Source organism: Aquarana catesbeiana, linkage group LG04, assembly GCF_042186555.1.
Source record: "Aquarana catesbeiana isolate 2022-GZ linkage group LG04, ASM4218655v1, whole genome shotgun sequence".
NCBI classification, from domain to species: domain Eukaryota; kingdom Metazoa; phylum Chordata; class Amphibia; order Anura; family Ranidae; genus Aquarana; species Aquarana catesbeiana.
Genome location: NC_133327.1, coordinates 520,540,642 through 520,568,514, shown reverse-complemented (window position 1 = coordinate 520,568,514; position 27,873 = coordinate 520,540,642). Strand labels below are relative to the sequence as shown.

The following is a 27,873-nucleotide window of genomic DNA, read 5'->3' as shown; positions in this document are numbered from 1 at the left end:
CCTACTGTGTTTGAATTGAATAGATTTCTACTTTATTCTTTTGCTACAGCAGTGATTTACTGCTATAATAGTGTATTTCTGACAGCCTAAACCAGTGATGCCTAACATGCTGACTACTGGCAATTGTGTCATTTGGACGTGTAATACTGATTTTTCTTTCCATGGGGGTACACAGTGAGTGCAGAGTGAAATGCACCATCCTTAAATAGACTGGTGTTTTGCATATTGCATATTTTTATTACAAATGGTTTACTTAACAAAATGTTTGGTGTCTGGAGTTTCACTAATGTTTTTAGGGTCTTCTTAAAGCTGGTAATAAACTTTATAACCTGACTATACAATTTTTTTTTTATCTCTGTCAACATCTATGTCAGCCTTTCTCAACCATAGTCACATAGAACACCAGGTTTCCTCCAGAAGTTGCTAGAGGTTTCTTGAGCTGTGGCTAATCAACTTTCCATCTGAAGTTCCTTCATGGTTCCAGGTCTTTTGCCACTTGGCAGAGCCAGTGCCACAATACCAATACCGTATATACTTGAGTATAAGCCGACCGAATATATGCCGAGGCACCTAATTTTACCACAAAAAACTGGGAAAACTTATTGACTCGAGTATAAGCCTAGGGTGAGAAATGCGCAGCTACTGTAAGTGGAAAATAGGGTCAACAATGCCCATGTACCCTTACTGTGCCCATTTGCATACCTCATTGTGCCCATTTGCAGCCATAGGTCCCCCAAACTTCAAACTCTGTAGTTAAGGGTTCCTAGATGCCCCCTAGCTGCAGCCAAAATGTGGGGTCTCTGGACCCAAAGGGTCCCGAAATGACATTGCTGCAGATGGACACAGTTGACCGACTTTGAGGCCCCGTATCTCGGAACCCCAAATTTGGTGTGCAAACCCAGTGGAACTAGCACTATAACATATCCAAAGCTGGGGTTCCTAGCACCAAGAGGCCCCAAGATACGGGGCCCCAAATTCGGTTCTGAAAATTTCAAGCACTTTTCTGCAGCAGAAACTGACATTTTCCGAACTGACTTTGGGGCCCCGTATCTCGGGGCCACTTAGTGCTAAGAACCAGTTTTGGATATGTTGTAGTGCTAATTCTACTGGGTTTGCACACCAAATTTGGGGTTCCTAGCACCAAGTGGCCCCAAGGTACGGGGCCCCAAAGTCTGTTTGGAAATTGCCATTTTCTGTTGCAGAAAAGTGCTTGATTCGAGTATAAGCCGAGGGGGGCATTTTCAGCACACAAAAAATGTGCTGAAAAACTTGGCTTATACTCAAGTATATACGGTAATTTGTTTAGCTATCTGTAAAGGTGGCATTCCAACCACCACTGGTGGTAAGGGGGAATTCTTCCCACTGACTTAACACTCTATGGGGCATTTTCCTAATGACCTCTAATATACTATAGGTTAGCAGAAGTTACCTGATACCCAAAAAACATTTTGGGCCTTCTTCTGGGGTTTATGTACTGACCAGATTTTACCACAGTCCTCCAGTTTCAAAGGTTCAGTGAGATCCTGCTTCCATTTCTGAACAAACGAAATAGCTGAGTGCATTTAGCTTAGGGTACATAAGAGTCATGCAAATGTACATGTACGAAGGCTAATATTTGTATATGGGAACTTTTTACGGGATGTGATCCAATGTTGGAGTTGAGGATAGTGGAAATATTCTGCGTTGGGCACTTTCTGATGTTGCATAGGTGGGAAATTGCATGGGGTCAGAAACTGGTGTATGTGAGTGAAGCCATGGGTAATCCTTTAGACAAAAGACCTTGACTGTTCTATACCTGGGGGAGACAGTGGGTTATTAACGATTTGCAATAAGGGTAAAAAAGAGGACATTAACATATTATTTTTTTTTTTTTATCTGTTGAGCGTCTCTTTTAAGGGCTGACCATATTCAATAGGGATGCATCAATACCGTTTTTTTTTTTTTTTTTTTATCGGAGAGTATGAGTACTGATACTTTCGGTCAAGTACTCGCCGATACCGAGTACTGATACTTTGTGGTGTGATTTGCGTCCATACAAAATGAATAGGTGCAAATTGCACTGTAGAGATCTGTAGTGATCTGCGATTTGAAGTTCCGGGACTCCTGTGGGTGTAGGGCGGAAGTGATGTCAGCTTAAGGGCGGACCGCCAGGCATCTCCTCCAGCCCTGTGAGCACCTCCAAAGGCCATGGTTTGCTATCATCGGCAGAATGGGGACACTGAAGTTATGGATTTGACTAGATATTTACTTTGTGAGTTGTTACAACATTTTAAAAAACTACCCATTGCTGCACTAAATGGCCCTTCACTTTCTTTACTGGATTCACACACACACACACTAGCAGTGGGGGACACTACATTCCTGTTCAAATCGCATGTTCAACTTTGCCGAGCAATTTGTGCCCATTAATTTTGCATGGATGCAAATTGCACCACAAAGTATCGGTATCGGGAGCATTTTCACGAGTATGAGTACTTGTATCGGTACATCCCTGCTATTCAAGGAACGCTGTTTAACAGGAGTACACAGCCACCCTACCCAAAGCTATGCCTGTCTGTACGGAGACCAGAAAAAAGTAGGGTGATGTGTGTTCTGTATCCTGCCCTGATTCCTTAAGCTGGCCATATGTGGGTCACATTTTTTTCATTCAGTCAGCTGGTTGAACGAAATAAACTGTCCCGATTTCCCCATCCGCACATTCAATGTGGATAGGGGAATCCTCCCTATTGTGTCATTGTATTCTGACAGCAGTGAGACTCCCACTCTGTCAGAATACACAGATCAGTGCTACAGCCAATTGGCTGCAGTGCTGATCAAGCAAAAAGATACCAGCAGGGCAGTTGAACAGATGTCGATCTGAAGATCGACATCTGTTTAACCACAGTGGGCACACATGGATCGAAATTTGGCTGGTGCCTGCTGAACATGTATTGCCAGCTTACAGGAAGCAGTTAGGCAGCCACAAGGAGCACTGAGTTTCTGCCACTAGAAGGTGCCCAATGAGACTGTGGAAATCTGTCAGGATAGATATATGGGAGCTTTACACTGCTGGTTTGCTTTAAATGTGTATATTCTGATGCTGTCATCCTTATCCTTCTTTCACTATCTGGTGAATGACTGACCTGTACAAAGTATGCTGATGCAGTTTAAAGAATGGTACGCACGATGAGAAAATTGGATAAAAAAAAAAAAAACGTTTTTGGAGCAATCACTCCAAAAATGTGATCGTTAGTACACAGCTTTCGAGAGCTGATCGTGAAAATTCATGCTAAATTATCCGAAGCAGTAAACAAGAACATTTTTCTCATAAGATAACAGATTATCTTACAAGATAACAAGGTTTTTGTTTAAACAGTACAGTATTCATCCATAAAAAAAATTGAGTGACTAGCACTGCACATGCTCAGAAATGAAAGAATACAATGCAATATATTACATTACATCATCACTGGAAGTTGTATTCTTAAGCCGCGTACACATGGTCGGATTTTCCGACGGGAAATGTTTGATGTGAGCTTGTTGTCGGAAAGTCCAACCGTGTGTAGGCTCCATCGGACATTTGCTGTCGGAATTTCTGCACACAAATGTTTGAGAGCAGGTTCTCAAATTTTCTGACAACAAAACTTGTTGTCGGAAAGTTCGATCGTGTGTACACAAGTCCGTCGCACCAAAGTTCACACATGCTCTGAATCCAGCAGAAGGAGCCGCACTGGCTATTGAACTTTTTTTTCTCGGCTCGTCATATGTGTTGTACGTCACCATATTCTCGCGTTCGGAATTTTTGTCCAGCATTTGTGTGACCGTGTGTATGCAAGACAAGTTTGAGCCAACATCCTTCGGAAAAAAATCCACAGTTTTGTTGTCGGAAAATCCCATCGTGTGTACGGGGCATTACTCTTACTTTGTCTTACGAGAATTTTCATAACTCAACCTATTTGTTTTTAATATGAGACTAGCATGCAAAAATTTAAAATGGACGATCATTCGTCCGATAATTTCATCATGTGTACCAGGCTTTAGTTTCACTGGCTACATTATTTATGATTAGTGACTCTTTAAGCAGCAAATCCAGAAGTAGCATGACTGTCTTGGAGCCTGCATCTTTAAAAACAGAGCCAACAGTGACAGCTTTCATAATTGTATCCTAACACTTCCTTTCAGTTGAATAAAATTGTTTGATATTTGTTCCTAATTCAAAAAATAAAGTTTTATTAAGTATTAACAACTGTTGTTTGTGACTGCTGATATTTAAACCCTATGCTGCAAAAATACCGGAGCTATAACTTAATATAAGAAATGCTATACTGGAGGAGTAATTATAGCTCCTGTCAATAAAAGTCCATAAAATGATCCTCAGATTAAGTTGAGCAACCAATTGATATTATTTTTTATTGCCAGTGTGTGATATACAGACCACATTGGTTTACAGAACATTATGCAGTTTGTTACTCTAGCCCAAACACATTATAGAAAATAACTTCAACTTTTGGTTACGTCGCGTACAGAGCATGGGTTATTAAAGTGGATGTAAACCCTCACATATACCCAGTGAAGTAAACAGCCTCAGATGATACACAGAGATGAGACAAATCATATCCCTACATAAGTTTTACATGTATATATGCTGCCTTCAGCTTTATATACTGTTTAGAAAGTGCACATGGTGTTAGATTTTTCACTGCCTCATTCAGCAGTATCAGTGCAGTTTTGGATTACACCGGGAGACAGCTGATTGGAGGAAAAGCACACACACCTCTCAAGATAGGCAGAGACTTTCAGAGCTGGTTTACTCACAGGACAGCTGAAGACAGCAGATATACATGTAAAGGGAGTGAAAAATCTGACACAAAATTCAGGCTGTTTTTATCATGTGTTGGAGAACTTGTCAGAAGTTCTCATGCTGATAACAGAAGAACAGAGCAGGAGAAAGCCCCTGGCACAGTGCTTTGAAGAGAGATAAGAAAACACTGCAGATATATGTGCCCATTTCACAAATTGGGTTTACATCCACTTTACTAGAGTAAATTTAAAGAATTTTTCCATCTGCATTTTTTTTTGTTAGAAAATGATCAAAATCCCCCAAACAATGTTTTCTGAAAGCAGAGACCCTGTAAAATAAAATGGTGGCATTTGCAAATTTATGTCACACGATGGTTGAACAACTGTTTATCAAATCTATATTTTCAGTAGAAAAAATACTAAAATTAATTTTATTGCACACAGGCAGAATATATATAACCAATTGTTGCCAAATTGTAGAAGATGCGGTTGCATTGAGTAAATAATAATCAAGCCCTAAAATTGTGTGCACCCGCAAAACAGCAAAAAAAACAAAAAAAACAGTAGATGCTTTAATCCTTGTCATTGCCATTGACATATGCCATATATCGGCAGCAGTGGGGAGTTTTAGACACACTCCCAACTGTAGGTTGTCAGATGGATGCAATCAGGCAGCTATACAGCCGTTCGATCGTTTACACACATCCCAGCAATAGTCTTCTCCACCCTTCCTTTCCCCCTGCACTCCATTAGCTACAATGTACACTAAAGAGAAGCTGTCACCAAAAAAAGCATCAAAAGGGGACTTTTTGTTCTTTATGTGATGAAAAATAAACTTTATTGGAAAAAAGTAAAAAAAATTGCACCCATGCACTTAAACTGCCATCCCTCCCGCCAGACAAAAATATTGCTGTGCATGCCAGAGTGAAAGCAATAATTGTAGGGCCATTATTCATCGTTAACGCTAGACTGATGACCTTGAGGCCAGGTTCACATATGTGCGAATTGGATGTGGATCTACCGCATCCAAGTCGCATGACATGCGAATGTGACCGGCTCTCAGTGGAGCCAGTTCACACAGGTCCGGGGTGGCCGCGGTCCACATTCCAAAGGGAGCTTGTGCGTCTTTGGGTCCAGTTCAGGTGCGAATTCAGACAAATATTTGGACCTGAGTCGCACCCGAACCAGTGAACGGGAATGCACCGGACCCCATGCTGGGAACCGCGGCTGCACATATGTGAACCCCACACTTTAAGGGTTTTTAGAAGTCCCCTATGGAAAATTTAGGGTATCAAAGATTGTTGCGGATTGTTTGCTTGACACATTTTGTATCCTTTTATTCAGAACAACCTGGAATTTATATATTTTTTTTTCAAATTTTTTATTTAAAGAATGGATACAAGACACGCGAAATACAACATCTCGGAATCATACATGAACCAGATATCCTACATTAGGATGAACATAGACCAATATCATGACCTGACTAAAAAAAAAGGAAATTAACAACAGTAAGATTGATCTTAAACGTTAAGACCGTTTCCGGCCATAGACCCAGATGGTACAAAAGAGCAACCTAATCCTAGGCCGCACTTGAGTTGACGAGAGGTTCCGTGAGTCCTGCTCCTATTTTCAGGTTTAGTGAAAGAGTAAGACCATTTGGGTCACGGGGCACCAACAATTGCCCCGAGCGACCACAACAGCCCTAAGAGAAACAGAGGCCAGGAGGGAAAAAAGAAAAGGAAAGAAAAGTGGAAGAAAGAAAGGAACAGAGCAAAGAGGGGTGGGGAAGGGGGTAGGGAAGAGGGGTAGGGGGGGGAACAAGATACAACGAGGCCGCACACGCGCTCCTTGTGAGTCAAGGAGTAATGTGGCATAGTCAAGCTACTTCTGTACACCTATACCGTTATCCAGTGTAATACAATATAAAACAATGGACCAACATTAGTCAGTAGCATCCTTCCCCAGGAGAGTCTGGCCCTCCTCCGAGAAGAAGAAGACATTCCAGATGGACCACTTTTTGGTAAAGCGTTCATTTTGGTGGCGGGCCGAGAGGATTAAGTCCTCCATTTTTTTGATTTCTTCTACCTTCCTAACCCATAAACTTATAGGGGGAGATTGTGTGGATTTCCAGTACAAGGGGATGCAGGCCTTCGCTGCGTCAAGTAGATGGGGTGTTAATGATCATTTGTATGCTTTCCGGGACTTGTCAGACGCGTGCAGCAGAAAGAGAGCTGGGTCATCCTGAACCAGGTATTCAGTAAATTTCTGCAACGTCTGTTGGATGGTTTTCCAGAACTCCTCCAACAGAGGACATGACCAGAAAATGTGGAGAATTGTTCCACACTCTCTCTGGCATCTCCAGCACAGGTCTGAGACATCGGGGAATATCTTTTGTAATTTTGCCGGGGTATTGTACCATCTGGTGACTATTTTGTAGTTGGTCTCTTGTGTCTTCGAGCAAATTGAAGATTTAAAAGTAAAATGGAGGATGTTCTGTCTTTGTCGTGTTGTAAGGGTACACTGGAGATCCCTTTCCCATTTATCTAGACAGCTGAGACGGTGACCATCTAAAGGAGTGATCAGCAAATGATAGATAGCCGATAACGTGTGAGGCATAGCACCCTTTTCTGAGCAGTAGGTCTCTAGGGTGGTTAGATTCTGGTCAGGGGTGTTTGGTAGGGGTAGTGTTTTAAGGAAGTGGCAGAGCTGTTGTGCTCTCCAAAAATCTAGACGAAAGGGGGCGTTCGTATCCATGAGCTCTGTCAGTGATGGCCATTTACCATTAACCATAAAATGGGAAGTTTGGAAATAACCGGCTGTTCTCATTGCCCGGAAGACCGGGTCTGTGTGACCCGGAACAAACTCTGGGTTTCCCAGTACAGGGCGCAGTGGGGACTTAAGCGGCACCAGGTCAGCGCGTGTAAAGAGTGTCGAGCATAATTGTGTAGTGGTACCTATCGGGGTGATTTTTCACGACTCTTGGTAGTGAAGTATGGCACCAAGGAGCCCTGTCTAGTGGGATCTCACACTGGGCCTGTTCTAGACTAGTCCAAAGTTTCATGGATTGGTGTCGGTTCCAGTCAATGTGTCTTGTTAGGTGCGTTGCTTGGTGGTACTTACGAAGGTCTGGTACCGCCAGTCCCCCATATTGCTTAGGTAACATGATCTGTCGTCTGTTTAGTCGTGGTCTTTTATGGGCCCAAATAAAGTCAAAAAATACTGCTCTGACCTGATCAAAGTAACTAGATGCCATCTGGATCGGGAGTGCTTGGAGAAGGTAAAGGAACTTAGGTAAGATGCACATCTTGAGAATATTGCATCTCCCGAGCCACGAATGGAGACCTGTTTGCCATTTGGTGAGAAGAGCTCTTACTTTAGACAGCAAAGGGGGGAAGTTCAGAGGGAAAATCTGTGAGAATTTGGAGGGGATATTTGTACCCAGGTATTTCAAGGCCGAGGTTGTCCATCGAAATTTGAAACTGGATTGGAGGCTTGTGAGGTGTTGTGTGGGAATTCCTATACTCATAGCCTCGGACTTATTGAAGTTAATCTTTAGGTTTGAAAGCTCCCCATATTTTTTAAATTCTTTTAGGAGATTTGGAAGAGAGACCAATGGGTTGGTGAGGAAGAACAACATGTCATCCGCGTACGCGGCAATCTTCTGATGTGAATCTCCCACAACCACCCCAGTGATGTTTGGATTGGCTCTCACAGTACGTAGGAATGGTTCCAATGACAGGGCGAAAAGGAGCGGGGATAGGGGGCATCCCTGACGTGTGCCGTTCTTGATCTCAAAGGGATCCGACAATATCCCATTGGCCCGGACACGTGCCGTAGGGTCCCCATACAGCGACTTAATGCAACCTAACATTTTGTTGCCCAGGCCCACATATTCCAGAACGGCTGTCATAAATTGCCAATTCACCCTGTCAAAGGCCTTCTCCGCGTCCGTGCTTAGGAAAATACAGGGGATTTTATCTTTGTTGACCACGTGTAGGAGGTTCAGGACCTTAAAGGGGTTGTAAAGGTCATTTTTTTTTATTGTTTAAAAATAACAAACATGTTATACTTACCTTCACTGTGCAGCTCGTTCTGCACAGAGTGGCCCTGAACCTGCTTTTCTGGGGTCCCTCGGCGGCTGTTTCAGCTCCTCCCCGCAAGAACTATCCACCTTAATGCGAGCTCCCTCGAATGGTGGTTAGTTCTTGCATGCGCGCTCCCGTGGTACAGCCGGCGGCTATAGCCGCTCACTGTATCACTCGGCCCCGCCCCCCGGCGCGCCGCGTCATCGAATGTGATTGACAGCAGCGCGAGCCAATGGTTGCGCTGCTTTCAATCCATCCACTGCAGCCAATCAGCGACCAGGCTGAGCTGCAATAGAGATGACGGGAACGAGCAGCGGAGATTCGAGGTGTCAGGTAAGTAAAACGGGGGGGCTGGGGGCGGCGGTATTGTCAAAAGTTTTTTCACCTTAATGCATATAATGCATTAAGGTGAAAAAATTTTTACCTTTACAACCCCTTTAATGGTGTTGTCCCTAGCCTCCCTAGTTGGGACAAAACCAACTTGGTCTAAGTGGATTAAGGAAGGAAGGTGAAGTTGGATCCTAGTAGAAAGTATTTTTGTGAAAATTTTAAGGTCGGTGTTTAGGAGGGAAATTGGTCTATAACTTCCACACAGGGTTGGGTCTTTCCCGTCCTTAGGGATCACTGCGATGTGTGCCGACAGAGAGTCACGGGGAAAGTTTATACCGGAGCCTAGAGAATTGAAGAATTTATGCATAAATTTCACAAGAGAAGGGAGCAATGTTTTAAAATATTGTGCAGTAAGTCCGTCCGGTCCAGGGGCTTTCCCTAGTTTAGAAGTCCTCACTGCTAATTGTATCTCTTCTGTGGAAATCGGTTCGTCAAGTAACTCCCCAATCTCCACAGAAATTTTGGGCATACCTGAACTATTAAGATAGTCTTCAATCCGAGAGTTCTGGGGAGCTGGATTTTGCAGATTGTAAAGAGACGCATAGAACTCCTTAAAGTCTCCTACAATGTTGCGGGGGAGTGTGGACTTCTGACCGTTGGAATTCCTGATGTGTGGTATATAATTAGCCAATACCTGATCTCTTAATGATCTGGCCAGAAGTTTACCACACTTATTTCCTGATTCATATGAAATCCGCCGACAAATTTGAATCGCGGCCTTAGCTCTATATTGCATTAGTTCGGTAATTTTGTTACGGAGCGTCAAAATTTCCGTCTCTAGAGATTGGGTCTGGGCATGTTTATGTCTGGCTTCGGCAAGGCTCAGCTGTTTTAAGAGTGATGTCATCTGTCCCGCACGTTGTTTCTTTATACGTGAACCGTGCTTGATAAGCACTCCTCGAATCACAGCCTTGTGAGCTTCCCAGACGATGCCGGGGTTGCTATCAGGAGTATCATTGGTTTGGAAATAGAAATCCAGCTCCCTAACTACGTCCTGAAGTATCTCCTTGTCCTGTAGAAGACTCTCGTTTAATCTCCAGGTTCTGGTTTTGGCGGTGAAAATGTCAGTCAAGGCGTACGTCAATAAGACAGGGGCATGGTGGGACCATGTGATAGAACCAATGGAAGATTCTCTAATTGCATGTAATTGGGAGTGAGGGACCAGGAAGTAGTCGATTCTTGAGTATTGTTTGTGTGGTGTTGAATAAAAGGTGTAGTCCCTTTCAGTAGGATGGGTAAGTCTCCAGGCATCAGTTAACTGTGCTTTATGTAGTGAACGCGCGATGTGTTTCCTAATACTAGGGGTGATTGAGGAGTGTCCCGATGATGTGTCTTCTGAGGGGATAAGTGGTACATTGAAGTCTCCACCTAGTAGTATCTGACCATTAGCGAATTCGAGCAGGGTATCGATCATTTTGGAGATAAAATGATCTTGACCGCTGTTTGGGACATATAAGTTAACAAGAGTCACTTCTACTCCTCCGATTGTCCCCCTGAGGAACAGAAAGCGACCCTCTGGCTCAGCCCTGATATCCCCAAAGGTCCACGGGACGGAGCGAGAGATAAGTATGGACACACCCCGGGATTTGCCACTTACATTAGTGGAGTGATACACCTTCGGGAAAAATTTGTTTTGCAATAAGGGTAACTTGTCTCCCTTGAAGTGTGTCTCCTGGATGAACGCCAGATCAGTCCTCAGTCGGTGTAAGTCCTGGAATAACATGCGCCTTTTTTCTGGAATGTTTAGTCCTCTCGCATTAAGCGAGAGCACGTTAACCGCCTCCATGCTCCCAAACTCACGCCAAAAAAGGGGGGGAAGGGAAGGGAGGAGGGGGAAGAATAGGGAGTGGAAGGAGAAGGAAAACTGAGAGGTAGAGATAGACTGAAGAGAGAAAGGTGGTAGCAGAAAAAGAAAAAGGAGACAGAAAAAGCAGAAAGTATTAAATATAGAGACACCCTAAAAGGGTATTGTATTCAAGTACTATTAAAGTGAACAACTAAGACGCTCACCAGAACCACTCTGGTTATCGAGCGCAGACCTAAGTGGGGATGTGGAGAGGAATGACCAGTGAGGAGCTCACTGACCTTCCCCCTGACCCGCAGTATATGAGATCACAAAAAGAAAATTATATATGATGACGGTGATCCAGTGGAGGCTTACTGGATTATTTTGAAAGAAGAAGTATAAGACACAATAAGCTATATCAATGCAATATAAATCCGGAATTTGCCCGACTTAGTAAGAAATAAGTAATCTGTGCTCCTACACATCTTAAAAAAAAAAAGGGGAAGAAAAAAGGAACAGTCAAAACATAAGAGAAAGTTTATAACATCAACCAAAACATGGACTCAAACCACCCTCTATGTGGGCTAAATCTAGGCTGGGAATTACTAGCTGCCAGCTAGTTGGTCACTATTGACCCAATCGGAGTGTTGAGAGGGCATTAACCGCCCTATAACTGTGGGGACAGTAAAAAGAGATGGACGTAACCTGTTGGTTCCAAGACCGTACACATTTTAAACCCAGATGTGTTCAATTCCATGCATAGTCCCCTACCCCCCTCCTTGGGTGACGTAAAAGTAGAATCTCTCTGTCTTGTGAAAGTATCTTTCATATGGCACTAGGCCCACATAACCAGGGGTTTCCTCACTCCCCATTCCGGGTAACTATCAGTGCTAGTGGGAGGAGACAACCCATAAAGCCAACTGCACCCCTGTTCCACCCTCAAATCCCCCGCCACCAATAATGACACGCATACTCACTTACATACATCTCAATTGCGCTTTGAGTCCCATCTAAAATGACATGACAGAGCGCATATAACAAGTATATGGGCGAGGTGCGGAAGGCCTCCCAGGTGGAATGATGCATGTTACCTATATTGGAGATACCCTTTAACAATACTTCTCAAGGTACTGGGGGATTCCTTTGGTATGCATAGAATTAAACCCTATAATTCCCAGGCCCAGCAAGCTTCATCAATGACAGATACTGAGACATTTCAATACCATAGGATGTCCGCTGGGCCCAATTTTCCAAAGATAGAAGTAAGTCATGAGACCCTTTGTCCAGCACTGGTACAGAGTGTACAGGGCACATCTGAAACTTCAACGACATTAAAGTTTCCAACACAATTGTTTGTGCAAACATCCTGGTTTCCTGTGTAATCCACATATGCTAAGGTCCTCGCAACCTCGATCACTGCTCACATTAGAGGTACCGTGATGGTCGCAGGTTGGCAAAGTGGACACGTTCGTAGCGGTGGAAGGTGGGATATGTGTGTCCCTAAGGGGGGACGCAATCTTCTCCGAAGTGGCCATAGCCGAATATGTGTGTCCAGTCAGTCTAGGATAAAGGGTGAGAGAGTCCAGCAAACAATATTAACAAGAGCAGATGCGTGTGGAGATTGCAGTGGGGCAGCTCACAGACGAGGCATTCATGACTCCCGGGCTCCCTCAACGGAGGGAGATCGCGCTCTTCTTCTGGGCCGTTGGCGGCGTGGAAGTTGAGAATATTGTTGCGCAGCAACTCCCGGGCGACCTGAGGCACGAGGTAGGGTGATTAGCCAGTTCGGTATTTGTATGGGCTCTGCTCCCAGGAAGGCAAAGAGAGCTGGTAAGTCTGCGGGTGCACGTAACGTGAAGGAGGCATTCGTTTTGCGGAAACTGACCGCTAGGGGGTATCCCCATCGATAAGTGCAGTCTTGTCTTCTGGCCAGGTCCAAAAGGGGTCTCAACATACCCCGTCTCTGCAACGTTGCTCTAGAGAGGTCCGGGAGTATTTTAATAGTAGCGCCGTCAAATTGTACAGCTCCATGTTCCCACGCCCTGCGCAAGATGAGCTCTTTTTGATTGTAATGATGTATCCTGCACAGCACGTCTCTCGATCTGGCAGGGTCAGGCGATTTAGGTCCCAGGGTTCTGTGCACGCGGTCCAGTTCTACCGATGGTGGCGAAGGGCCCATAACTTCCTGAAAGATAGCTGTCACGGTAGCTGGCAGATCCTCCGCGCCGGTTGCCTCTGGTATGCCCCGTAGCCGAAGGTTATTGCGTCGGCTACGGTCTTCCAGATCTTCTAAATGAAGCTGTAGGTCGACAGCAGTGGCATCCTGGGATTCTTGAGAACGTTCCAATGCCTCAATCCTGTGAGTCAGGGAAGATATAGTCGCTTCCCCGGAGTCAACCCTGTCCGTGAGGGTGTGCAGATCTGCCCTTACTTCCTGAATATCCCTGCTGTGCGCCTCCTCAATGCGAAGGATGAGGCCTTCTATGTCTGCTTTGGTCGGGAGGGATTGCAGGATAGATCGGATATTGTCTGGCATGTCACTTGATCTGGGAGAGGTGCCAGCCATATCTGTGGGAACTGTAGTGGGAGTCTCTAATGCTAGGACCGTATCGTCAGACGGGAGGATGGAACTCAATGAGGCCAGAGCACTATCTCCCGTTAGACTGCGTACACGTGGGGCTGCTATGATGGCGCCCGGCGAGACTCTCTGTGTGCCTCTGAAGTACTGTTGAATGCTACTGCTCGGGGTAGTGGGACAGTTACCTCCAGCTGGCGATCTTGTCCGGTAACGTCTGTTAGCTATCATGCCTCTCTAGCACTCATGGAGCACCGTCAATTCAGCGGGATATAGCGGGGTGGTCAGGAGCTCTCTGCAGATGCGACCTCACTCGGCCATTGCTAAGCCACGCCCCCGGAATTTATATTTTACCCAAAAAAGTATTATTTTGCTTTTGTGTGACATAAAAAGTTGGAAATACCACTATTTCATTCTCCAGGGTGTCTGCTTTCAGAAAATATAAACTGCTTTGGGGGTTTTAAGTAACCTTCAGGCCTAAAATTATTTTTAAATCGTGTACACAGAAACGTTAAAGAGTTAAAAGCCTTCAAAAGTCATCAAGTTTGGGTTAACCGTGAATGATGGCCCTAGTATTATTGCTCTCACTCCAATGTTCGCAGGGACACCTAATATGTGTTGCATAATCGTTTACGTGCTCAGGGCAACAGGGTTGCTTTTCCTTTATTTTTTTTCTTTTTGCGATTTACAGTTTTTAGCACTTTTTTTTTTTCATTTAACTTTATTGCTATCACACAGAGGCTAATAAGGCCCCTATGTGTTGGCATTGACAGGTGAAAGGTTCTCTTTATGGAGACCTCAAGGGTCTATTAGACCCCTAATGTCTCCTGTGCCTTCTGCTTTAGCAGTACTTTGCTTGATTGGCCACATTTCAGCCGGGATTCTGAGAACTCTGAACCTGGAAATGCTCAGAGCTGAGCACTTCCGGGCCCATTGATTGCAGCGCAGATCTGGGCATGCATTTTCTTGATCTACTCCCTCTTGCCATCCTGACAGCATTTACCCCATGGTCCCAGAATTCCCAGAGGAGGTAGAACTGGGCTCAGGAACCACTGCTGGGGGAGTTCTGATAGACCAAAGCCAACTAAACACACACAAAAAAAAAACTGTTTAGCAGCTTAATTTTACTTCTTGTTTACCAGGATTATAAACATACTTTGGTAGACAAGTGGTTAAACACAATATACATAGAACCACTTGTGTTTATCACCTCTGTTCTATTTATATAGTGGAATGTGAAGGAGCTCAAGGAAAAGAACTAGAAAAATTCAGTTTACAGTGCAACACTTTGTTATCAAAAGTGATAAAACCCAAACCCTTCTTGCAACACAGGAATCAAAGATATAAAGAATGCCTTCCTAACAGCTTTAGATAGTAACTTCATAAAGTTGGCACACCTAAAAATCATAATGATTTTAAAAGCAATATCAAAAGAAAAGCTGTAATTACTATAGTCCTGAGTTCATGCATCTGAAACCTAGAGCAGCTGCCCAGAGTAACTAGTCTCCTGCCTTCATTTGAAAGATGATGGATGCTGAGGGAATATCCCAATATCATAACAAAAATTAAAAAATCTTAAAATCGGTACACTTGTTGCACTTTTTAGTGCCCTCCGTCTGCCCGCCTTGAGCTGCAGTGGCAGCGAACGAGGGTGTCTACATGCTGCGGTCATGATGGTTTGCTTTGCACCCACAGGAAAACTATCCAACATATTCAAGTGTAGAGGTATGTTCACCACTTGGTTACTAGCAATCCGCCAATCACCCTGCTGCCAGACCCCCATCTATCAGTTAAGACAATGAAGAGTCATTTGCACAGTTTTGTTACATTTATTGCAGGATACAACTTGTATGGGATAAAGGAAGATATGAGATGCCCATAACATTTAGCACATTGTAAGACAATATCCAGTGGCCTTGGCCTTGCAAATTGATGCACACCTTGCACCTCCAGTATCCTTCCCCTGGATAACTTCTCTGCAGACTGTTGCTCCTTCTCTTCTTGTACAAATCCTTCACTGCAAAACTACTGAAATACTATTTCTTCACTTCCATTGGGACAAGAAACAATCACTCTGAATATTTCCAGCTTGCAGACCATAATGGTATTGCCTCAGGGAATCAATGAGCCAGAGGCCTACACAACCTCTCCCCGATGGCTCAATGAATCAGATAGCCACACAGTCTTTTGGAAGGTACCAATGCGCTTAACCAGACCAGAGATACACGTACGAGCTCCTCACATGGGCTGCCTGCCACTCAGACTTCAGGTCCAGCCCCATTCCAGAAACATCTTTCTGAAAATAGGGGAGGCATCTCTGTGTGAAAGTACAGGTGACCACACCCACCACTGCACTGTACACTCCCAATCCCAGGATCAAAACAGACAGGCCCAGCACACAACATAAGCTTGCCTAAATTTACCTACACCTATCCTGAGCTGGGAAAAATCCTATTCTAGGATTCTGGACCACTGATACCAGCCAGTCCAAGATTGCAAACACTGTGTTCCCCGGCCACAGCATTTCTCACTACTCTCAAAGATCCTCTTATAATTCTTCAGTACTGACCTTCAAAGTACAAGTCCTGTGTTCCCCGGTCACAGCAGCTTGACTTTAGCTCTGCTGCTTTCCTCCTGACTCTTTACTGCTACTTCTTCACCAACCTTCATCTGTGCACAAGTCCTGTGTTCCCCGGTCACAGCAGCTTGACACCAGCTCCTTAGTGAAGATTCCTACGGCTCCTCCAGTCCTCCTCCGCGTTCGGCGCATCCCCCACGTGGGGATGCCTGGAACAACTCCTCAGCACTCCATTCTATCTTTTCCTGCTCTCAGAACTGCTTCCTGATGGCATGTGATGCCAGCTTATATGGAAGGCCTGCCCCCTGCCAATACCAAGATGTAATTGGTCTGTGCTTCTCACATGAGCTGCCTGCCACTCAGACTTCAGGTCCAGCCCCCCATTTCAGAAACATCTTTCTGAAAATGGGTGAATCATCTCTGAGTTAAAGTACAGGTGACCACACCCACCACTGCACTGTACACTCCCAATCCCAGAATCAAAACAGACAGGCCCAGCACACAACATAAGCTTGCCTAAATTTACCTACACATATCCTGAGCTGGGAAAAATCCTATTCTAGCACCTACCTTCAAGTAGAGGGGGTGCTACACAAGTGATTGGAGAAACTTTGCAAATGCCCTCAACCATGTGCAATGCACACTTTACCACACTTTGGAGAGATTTCTCTCAGTTCCTGCTGTGTCAACAGGAAATGAATACAGGGGAATCTACCCTATGAGACACAAAAAACATAGAGGTTTTGTCTTTAGATATACTTTATAGCAGCGGTCCCCAACTTTTTGGCACCAGGGACTGCTTCTGTTGTAGCCAATTTTTCCAGGGACGGGGGGGGGGGGGGGGGGGGTTCACGGAGTCTCACAACTCCCCTTTATTTTGGTGTCCACAGTCCCCCTTTACATCACAATTCCCCCTTTAAACCAGTGGGACTGCACTGTAAAGGGGCACTGTGATATAAATGATTACAGTACAGTGCCCCTAGCAAACACAGCTTCCCCCCATTACAGTGCTCCTTGCAGTCATAGCTTCCCCCCCATCACTGTGCCCCTTGCAATCATGGGGCCCCCCATCACAGTGCCCCTTGCAGTCGTTAGCCCCGCCTATCACAGTGCCCCTTGCAGTCATGGCCCCCCTCCCCATCACAGTGCCCCTTGCAGTCATGGATTCCCCCATCATAGTCCCCCTTGAAGTCATGTCCACACCCCCCATCACAGTGCCCCTTGCAGTCATGGTCCTTCGCCCCTCCCCTTCACAGTCCTCCTTGCAGTCCTGTTACCCCTCCCCCATCACAGAGCCCCTTGCAGTCATGGCCCCCCATTCCTTTTTAACCAAACAGCGCCCCTTCCAATCTTTGTATAGGGGTGGGGTGAGCATGGAACACTAATACTCCTACAGAGGCACCATCCCAGAAAGATATGTAAATATGTGTCCAAAAACTTGTAAAGAAAAATGGGACTCTTTGTATAAATATATTGTATCTCATTCTGTTTATACTCCTCCGAGGCACAATTAGAGTCCCATTTTTCTCTACAAGTTTTTGGACACATATTTACCCTTCCAATCTTTGCCTCCCTTGCAGTCTTACCTTTGACAGGGTGGAGGCAATTATCAGCCTGTGTCTATTCTCCCACCCGGCCACTGATGTCATCCTATCAGCAGGACAGGGGACCGTTGGAGCTGCAGATCGAGATAGCGGGTGGGAGCTGCCAAAACTTATGTCAGCAAGCAGGTGATTAACCTGCTTGTTAATATGAAAAGTCTCCCACTCTGTCCCAATCTGCAGCTCCTGGGAGAAGAGACACATGCTGCTATATGACATAGTGCAGTCCTTACCTTCCTCTGAATGGTGGCCCACGTATAAACAGGCCACTGCTTTATAGGATAACATTACACCCAAGAATAAAAATATAATATATTGCAGCTCACTGGTCCCTAGATGTGGTGGCTGCATTAGTTTTCATTTTTGAAGCTAAAAACATTTTCATCCAGTACAGAAAATTCCTGTAGCTCTTGCAAGAAATGTGGTGTCCTAGTAACAACCTTTTAGCTGAAATGAAAGCAAACAAAAATCTTATCTTTCTTTTGTAAACTACTAATCTCCCCATCCCTCATGTAATGGAGACGAACAAAGGCAGATATATTTGTTGTCCAGGTTAAGTGACAGCCATGGCTTCCTCCATAAATACAGTGGAGGGGTGAGCATAGCCACTCTAAGACAGGAAGTGTATTATTTACAGGATTACCAGGTGTGACAATCTCACATTTTGGAGGGGACTGAATGCTAGCCTCCTGCCTACCGACTATGGGCCCTAGCATTTGAGGGAGCTACAAGCATTTACAGTGAGAAAAAAAGTATTTGGTCCCCTGCTAATTATGTACTTTTGCGCACTAACAAAGAAATAATCAGTCTATAATTTTAATGGTAGGTTTATTTTAACAGTGAGAGACAGAATGACAACAAAAATATCCAGAAAAACGCAATTCAAAAAAGTTATGAATTGATTTGCACCATAATGAGGGAAATAAGTATTTGACCCCTTCGCAAAACATGACTTAGTACTTGGTGGCAAAACCCTTGTTGGCAATCGCAGAGGTAAGACATTTCTTGTAGTTGGTCACCAGGTTTGCACACATCTCAGGAGGGATTTTGTCCCCTTCCTCTTTTCAGATCCTCTCCAAGTCAATAAGGTTTAGAGGCTGACGTTTGGTAATTTGAACCTTCAGCTCGCTCCACATATTTTCTATGGGATTACAGTCTGGAGACTGGCTAGACCACTTCAGGACCTTAATGTGCTTCTTTTTGAGCCAATCCTTTGTTGCCTTGGCCATGTATTTTGGGTCATTATCATGCTGGAATACCCATCCACAACCCATTTTCATTGCCCTGGCTGAGGGAAGGAGGTTGTCATCCAAGGATTGACGGTACATGGCCCCATCGATCGTCCTTTTGATGCAATGAAGTTGTCCTGTCTCCTTAGCAGATTAACACCCCCAACGCATAATGTTTCAACCTCCATGTTTGATGGTGGGAATGGTGTTCTTGGGGTCATAGGCAGCATTCCTCCTCCAAACACGGCGAGTTGAGTTGATGCCAAAGAGCTTGATTTTGGTCTCATCTGACCACAACACTTGTACCCAGTTTTCCTCGGAATCATTGAGATGTTCATTAGAAAACTTCAGACGGGTCTGTACATCTGCTTTCTTGAGCAGGCGGACCTTGTGGGCGCTGCAGGATTTCAGTGCTTCATGGCATAGTGTGTTACTAATTGTTTTCTTGGTGACTATGGTCCCAGCTGCCTTGAGATCATTGACAAGATTCTCCTGTGTAGTTCTGGGCTGATTCCTCACCATTCTCATGATCATTGAAACTCCAGGAGGTGAGATCCTGCATGGAGCCCCAGACCAAGGGAGATTGACAGTTATTTTGTGTTTCTTCTATTTGTGAATAATCGCACCAACTGTTGTCACTTGCTTACCAAGCTGCTTGGCGATGGTCTTGTAGCTCATTCCAGCTTGTGTTGGTCTACAATCTTGTCCCTGAGATCCTTGGACAGCTCTTTGGTCTTGGCCATGGTGGAATCTGGTTGACTGATTGCTTCTGTGGACAGGTGTCTTTTATACAGGTACCAAGCAGAGATTAGGAGCACTCTCTTTAAGAGAGTACTCCTAATCTCAGCTTGTTACGTGTATAGAAGGCACCTGGCAGCCAGAAATCTTGTTGATTGATAGGGGAACAAATACTTTTTTCACTCATTAAAATGCAAATCAATTTATAACTTTTTAAAATGCGTTTTTCTGGATATTTTTGTTGTTATTCTGTCTCTCACTGTTAAAATAAACCAACCATTATTATAGACTGATCATTTCTTTGTCAGTGGGCAAACATACTAAATCAGCAGGGGATCAAATACTTTTTTCCCTCACTGTAGGAAGATGTCCTGTTATGTAATGCAAAAGGACATGATTAAGGAAGCCATAATGGTCTCTGCCAGCTTGGGACTCAGTGGACAGATGTATGTGAAAAGAAAGCTGGTTAATGAGATCTGGAAATCCCTGGGTCTCCTGTTGTCTATTAGTCTGAGGTGGAGTGAGATCACGATTTGTGTTGTTAATTGGGCTAATTAACTCACCTATTGTCTGCTAGCAAAGTACTGTGGGGATGCATTTATACTTGTGATAATGTGTATTGTACTTTGTGAGCTTGATGCCGGCAAGTCTGACCTGGAATAAGACCTTTGATTGTCCAGGTGGCTAGTTGTTTAATTAATTGAATATTTATACTATATGTTGGCTGTTGTAATTATATTCCTGTGTACAGTTTGCATTGTTAGGGTAATATGATCGGGAGGGGGATGTACTCCTGTGGGATATATATTCTGTGTAAGTTTCTTCAATAAAAGTTCCAGTTTTGCAGCTGAGCTAGTCTCGCCTAGTTCTTGGTAGAAATATGTGGCTATAATATCTGATATCTATGTTCAGACTGGAGGAAGCTGTAAACTGACGGAAGCACTCAAGCGGAGTGTGGGACGGTTCCTTCACACCAGGTGAAAATAAAGAGGGCAAAAACTGGAAAAAAAGAGAAAACTAATGCAGCAACGACATATAAGGACTGGCAAGCAGCAATATAAAGTATTTTTTATTTTGGGATTTAGGTACATTTGAACCAATCACATGGTAATTCCTTAGTATTAGCATAGGACTTTGAATGGAAGAAAAAAAATTTGTCTGGACCTATATTTTAACATGCCCTGAAATCCTTTCTTAACCCTTTCATGACTAAGCCTATTTTTGAAATTTGGTGTTTACAAGTTAAAATCCATATTTTTTGCTAGAAAATTACTTAGAGTTCCCAAACATTATATATATATATTTTTTTAGCAGAGAATCTAGAGAATAAAATGGCGATTGTTGCAATATTTTTTTATCACACGGTATTTGTGCAGCTGTGTTTTAAACGCAAATTTTTGGAAAAGGGACACTTTCATGAATTTTAAAAAATCCAAGCAGTAAAGTTACCCCAATTTTTTTGTATAATATGAAAGATGATGTTACGCCGAGTAAATAGATACCAAACATGTCACCCTTTATAATTGCACGCACTCGTGGAATGGCGACAAACTACGGTACATAAAAGACCCCCCATCCCTCCTTTACACTTCAAAGTATTCAGATCGCCGAAAACGGTGATTCTGAATACTGTGTACTTTCTTAAATTCGGCACCATTGGCAGCCGAGTAAACGGGAAGTGACGTCATGACGTCGCTTCCGCGTTTACAATGAGTAGGCTGGAACGAAGCCGCTCACAGCTTTGTTTCAGCCCGCCCCCAGCCGCCGAAGGTACCCGATTGGACACCGGGCCTCCCGATCGCACGGGAGGCCTGGTAACAGCGGCGGGAGGGGGGGGGGATGTCCCCTCCCGCTCCTCCGGTATAACAACCGAGCGGCTTTTAGCCGCATCGGTTGTTATACACAGGTAGCCGATCGCCCGCTGTAAACAACGGTACCGGGATGATGCCTGCAGCTGCGGGCATCATCCCGGTATAACCCCGGAAAGCCGAGTACGCATATCTGTGTACGGTCGGCGGGAAGGGGTTAAAACTAAAACATATTAGAGTACCACTCTCAAGCCCTGTATTGGAACATATTTGCTATATTTGCTATAAAATCTTATCTTTCTCCACCCCCTTCAGACACTTGAAATCTTTCTTCACCTGACTGCTGGGGATACCAAAGGGTTCCATTGCCATAGTCTGACTTGGAGCTTGTTCAATTTAGGCATATCTGGATGGCCTAACTGATTAGATATATATATATGTTTAAACCATTTGTCAAGGATGTTTGTTCACTGTCAGTTGGAAGAATTGATCAAGATTAGAGGTCAACCGATGTATCGGCTGGCCGATATTTGGCGTTTTTTTAATTAATCGGCATCGGCCGATTGTGCTGACAAAAAAGGCCGATTTTTAACTTCAGCACGACTTGCAACTGACTTCTGTAATAGAAGTAAATGCAAGTTGCCTGAAGTCTTCCGTGGAGCGACTTGTTTCTCCTCTCTTGGCAGCCCGCCAAGTCTGAGAAAAGAAGCTAAAGAGATACAATATTTATACTTATGAATGGACTGAACTCCGTGTGTAGGAGTTCTCAGTTTAACCATTTAAAGACTAAGGCCTCTTTCACACGAACAATCCGTTCAGGTCCGCCTGTCAGTTTTTTAGGCGGACCTGAACAGACGCTCCATAGATCTCTATGGAGCGTCGGATGTCAGCGGTGACCTTTCCACTGAAATCCAATCCGCTCCGATCCAAAAAAGTGTGACGGAGGAAAAACCTACTTTTCCATCCGTCGTCGGATCGCATGACGACAGACTACGGTCCGTCTTCATCCGATCCCCCCATAGGGGAGAGCGGCGCTCTGACAGGTCCGTCCCTGCACAATGTGCAGAGACGGACCTGTCATCTGCCTGCTCAGCGGGGATCGAAGGAGCCCTAAATCTTTTCTGACACTTGTTGCTTACAAGTAAAAATCCTGTATTTCCTGCTAGAAAATCACTTAGAACCCCCAAAATTTTATATATTTTTTAGCAGAGACCCTAGGGAACAAAATAGCAGTTGTAATATTTTATGTCACGCGGTATTTGCGCAGCGGTCTTTCAAACGCAATTTGAATTTTAAAAAAACTAAAAACAGTAAAAAAAAAATTTCTTCCAAAAGTTTTGATTACCTGTTTTTGTGTATTTAATATTTAAGATTATTTTTTATTTTAATCTAAATTATACATACAAGTAAACTGATTGGAGGTTTGTTTTGTTTAATAAATGTTTAAATGTAAGAAATTTTCTGTATCACTTATTACTTAAGGCTGCTTTCACACTGGAGCGGGCAGGCATTGACGATAAAACGCTGCTAGTTTTAGTGGCGCTTTACCGTCATCTTAGCGGCGCTATTCGGCTGCGAGTGGGGCACTTTATAACCCAGCTAGCGGCCGAGGAAGGGGTTAAATGCGCCCGTGAAGCACCGCTGCCGAATCGCTTTGCAGGTGATTCGACAGCGGTGTCCATTCATTTTAATGGGCAGGAGTGGTGGAAGAGCGGTATACACCGCTCCAAAGATGCTGCTTGCAGGACTTTTTTTTAACATCCTGCCAGCGCATCGCCTCAGTGTGAAAGCACTCGGGCTTTCACACTGAGACTGCAGGGGAGCCGTTTTGCAGACACTTTACAGGCGCTATTTTTAGCCCAAAAGCACCTGAAAAACGCCCCAGTGTGAAAGGGTCTAACGGTTAGATTTTATGAGATGAAGGGAAAAAAATAAATCGGCCTAACATATCGGCCCAAAAACAATTGGCATCATATATCGGCCATCGGCCACCGTGATTTCTAAATATCGGCATCGGCCAGAGAAAAACCCATATCGGTCGACCTCTAATCTAGATATCCCACTTCAAAACTTCACTCTCCGTAGACTAGCATGGCCCAAATATAGAGTATGACTGAGCATTATACAAGTGAAATATTTTAGAGGAGGGAACTCCTGCACACCATGCTAGGCTGCTGAGCATAAGCTTTTTGAAGTTTTGAATTGGTAATGGGCGGTCACAGTTGTCCTGCAATCCTTTTGTCCTGCAATCCTTGGTAACTGCAATGCAAGTTAGTGGGGAGGATGATCTTATAATTGATCTTATAATTGACAACAGCAGTCTGTACAGGGGGTCCCCTAGTTACAAACATCCGACTTACAAACGACTCCTACTTACAAACGGGGGGAGACAACAGGAAGTGAGAGGAAATCTACCCCTAGGAAGAGAAATAAACTCCTGTAAGAGCTATTATGGGGAAAAGGTACCTCTACTGAGGCTTTATCACCAAGACTTGTTTCCACAACAACCCAAAATTTTCAAAATCCAATTGTCATTGGGACAGAAAGTGAGGTGAAATCTTCTGAAGAGGAGCACAGACAGCAAAACAAATGTTACAGGGGTGATAACCCTTCCCTATGTTTTCCAAAAAGCTTAAAAATTGTTTTTTTGGCTGGAGCTACACTTAAAAAATGTACCTGTTCCGACTTACAAACAGATTCAACTTAAGAACAAACCTACAGTCCCTAACTTGTTTGTAACCCGGGGACCCCCTGTAGTCAATTGTGAGTCAAGCAGCTTGCATGACCAATAAGACACTAAAATAGCATTTTTTTCATTAAGTCAGGTGGGGGGGGGGGGGTGTTTATGTATGCAAATGCTAAAACACAAGCAGATCATATACAGCCTTATTCAATAAAAAAGCCTTTAGTACTACCGATATATCATTCTTAACATTGTGCTAGCTTCAAATGAATTAAACTAATCATATAACCTATTAAACCTTACCAAAAGTGTTTCTTTTTACTTCATGCCTTTGTACTTTATAAGATGCCATGAAATAGTAATATAAAGTTTGGCTTTGCACAAGGAACTGTTTCCATTGACATGCCAGGCCTACTTTCTGCCCACTTTGTGTGCCTGATTCTGTGCCTCTTGGGAGATGTGATGTAAGTATCACAGGAGGCTGCAGGACCAGGCACATAGGATTCTGACCTAGTCTGGAATGATGGTGGCGAGCGGGGCAATGTAAAAAATAAAAGAAGAGGAGGTTGTTACCCCCAGGCTATAACATCCATGCCCAAGCACAAGCCAAGTGCCCAGTTTAACCAGAAACCCTGCCCCCCCCCCCAAACCTGCAGACAAGTCCTCTTCAGCACGAAGGGATTTTGCAAAGTGGGAAACGTTTGTTGACCTTGGTTAGGAAGCATCTCGCCTGGGTAAAAGATGTGGTTTCCAGGGGACACATGCGAGAGTTATGCCCTCCTCATACTCCTCATACTCCTAATTTCATATCATGCAACCTACCTGTGTCTTTGCACAGACTAGGAGACCTCCATGCTGCTCTGGCAACTCTTCCAACCCGAGAAGTTAACACAATTGTTCCGAATGCTGAAAGGTTTTAGGATTTTTACTCCAACCTTTGTGATTGACTTTTTGGATTCAGTTGATTTTTATTAAACTTGTATGGCCATCTATACTTCTTGACTTTCTATTATATTTCCACAACTAATTTTAAAAAGCACTAAATACTCAGTAGTGCTGAGGTGTCCTTTTTGTGTATTCTGCAAGTGTTTTTACTATGTAAATTACTAGAGTGGTCCATTGAGTAATTTCCCCATGAGTCCCACTCCCAAGCCCTGTATTGGAACATACAGTATTTGCTAGCAAAAACCTCTCATCTTTCCCCACCCCTTTCAGATACTCTAATTTTGACTTTTTTGATGGCCTCTGAAATATTTCTTGTTTCGTATTACCACTGGTAGAATACAATAATATGCATGGTATTGTTTTATTGTGTATGATCTTGGGTTCTATTTGATTTACTTGATTTTGCTTTTCAGGAATTTATTAGTCAGCTTTTGTCTCGAATACAAGGCATGAGGAAGCTGAATCCCCCTCAGAAGAAGGATATATGAACCCATCATGATCTTCCCAGCTTGAAGTGATACAGCAACAACATCTGTCTGTAGGACTCAAAAAAGTTCTAGCAAAAATCTACATATTGCTGTTTCATGGAGGGTGGTATATGGCTGTAGCTCTAAACATAATACTCAATTTGTTATTGTGGTAGTTAAATAAAGGTTTTTTTATTGTTTTTTAAGTTATTTGGGGCTAAGCTTTAGGTAATAGAGGTAAAATAAATGCCATAAAATGTAAGCACTAAGAAAGGTGTGTCATTAATAAGGTTGTTAGCCCAGTAGGCACATCTACCAATGTGCTGTTAAATAAACAGGAATATATTCAGAACCTCAATTTGAAGCAATGGGTTATGATATTAATACCCAATGTTGCTCCATTTTAATAGATACATTTTTGCACATAGTTTAGAACCTGAACAAGACTTTCTGTATATAATGCCTTTGTTCTGCCAATGGCCATCTTTGGAAAGATTGCACAACAAAAAATATATTATGCACTATTGCAGAAGTCAATCAAACACACTTTGGACACTAATATTATACCTTAATTGACCTTTTGAAGTTATTATTTTAATTCTATGCAGGCATGTCCCACCAAGGTAAACTAATAAGGAAAAATATGAACAATCCTTTTAAAGCATCATGTTTGTAATAATGTTGCATAGGGGCTTAGTGTGATCATCATTTTTTTCATATGGCCATTTGGATGCACTGGTTAAGTGTTTTCTAAATTGTGCAACTAATTTCCCATATAGTCTAACAGGTGTTAATTAGAAATATTTAGAAAGTACCACATTCATTATTATACCTGCGTGCCTAAGAAAATATAACAAGTACACATTCTGTGTGCATAAAGACCAGCTTGAAAATTACTGATCTAATATTGTATAAGCTTTCCTGGAGCAGGTGACAAAAAAGATTAAAGCACTCTACTGAGTATACTACCACTCAGTACGTCCTACTGATTTTTATTCATGTAGTTTAAATGGCTAGTCCACCCAAAACCAGTGTTTTAGGTTTAATAGGTACTGTAGAGACATACTATCCAACATCCACTTATTTCTCTTGGGGACTTCACTGGTGAGATCTGTGTGCTTTAGTTACAAAATCTGCACACCTGCCATAGTCTTCATAAAGTCTTCTTACTCTCATGGTCCTCTTGGATAACTAATATAATTGTATTACCAAGAATGTGATCAGATAAGCGAGACTCCCCATTAAGGTGGATAGGAACTCCAAGGTTCTAAGATGGAGCAAGGAACTAGGATTTCTTTGCAACAATTTACTTTGAAAAAAATAAAACCTTACTTTTGGGTGGTCTGGCCATTTAATACTTAAATTGCATTGTCTTTCACATTTTTATTTTTCTGTGGTTAAAAATATCATCGTAAAAATATTTTTGTGTGCCAAAGGGATGCTTTTTATTTTCAATCTTTTGCAGTCGCAAAAAAAATTACCAGCACTTTAGCAACCTTCTCTAAAATGATGATGAAGAAGGTATATTAAAAATGTAAGTACTTGTTTAATGCCATCAGTCCCTATATAGTCTTTGAGTTGGTGATGATTCATAACACAGTGTAAAAACACTGCAATTAAAATTAGCTTGTCAAGTTAAAATAACGCTTTTATGGTTCTGCCAAAGTAAGAATGAAATAATTTTTATAGCAATATTTGCAAGGTTGACCCATAGTGAAACTTTTTCTTTGTGTGAGTGTGTGAATTGGTAGTAGTTAGATTTTTTTCATATAGGAATTTCGCACAGCAGCCAATGGCTATTAAGAATTCTGTGTAAATGGTGCTCTTCTTTTCAACAGAATACATTAGAATTTTCATTTTCACTGGCAAGCTCTTTTTTTGTTTTTATTTTATATTGTTAACTGATTTTATTTACAAGATATTTGCTGAAATAAAAACTTGAGAAGATGGTTTTGATTGCAGTTTAATTTTGTCCATTAGATAATAAAATGTTTAAAAACAGAATTCCCTGTGGTAATTCCTCATGAAACTTCAAATCTTTCTTTACATGACTGCTGGGGATAACAAAGGGTTCCGTTGCCTTTTTTGGAAATAAAATGTCTGACTTGGAGCTTGTTCAATTAGGCATATCTGGATAACCTACCTGATTAGATCTATATAATGTGTTTAAACCATTTGTCAAGGGTGTTTGTTCACTGTCAGTTGT

General features: G+C 43.1%; 1 protein-coding gene across 1 annotated transcript in view; it reads left to right on the top strand.

The window, feature by feature from the left end:
* The window catches only part of PPP1R14C (protein phosphatase 1 regulatory inhibitor subunit 14C), a 144,289-nt gene extending 116,673 nt beyond the window's left edge, over positions 1–27,616 (top strand). The window contains exon 4 of the mRNA XM_073627786.1: positions 25,614–27,616. Within this exon, the coding sequence (XP_073483887.1) occupies positions 25,614–25,688 (75 nt within the window). The 3' untranslated portion in view covers positions 25,689–27,616. The remainder of the gene's footprint in view (positions 1–25,613) is intronic.
* Positions 27,617–27,873: the final 257 nt, after the last annotated feature.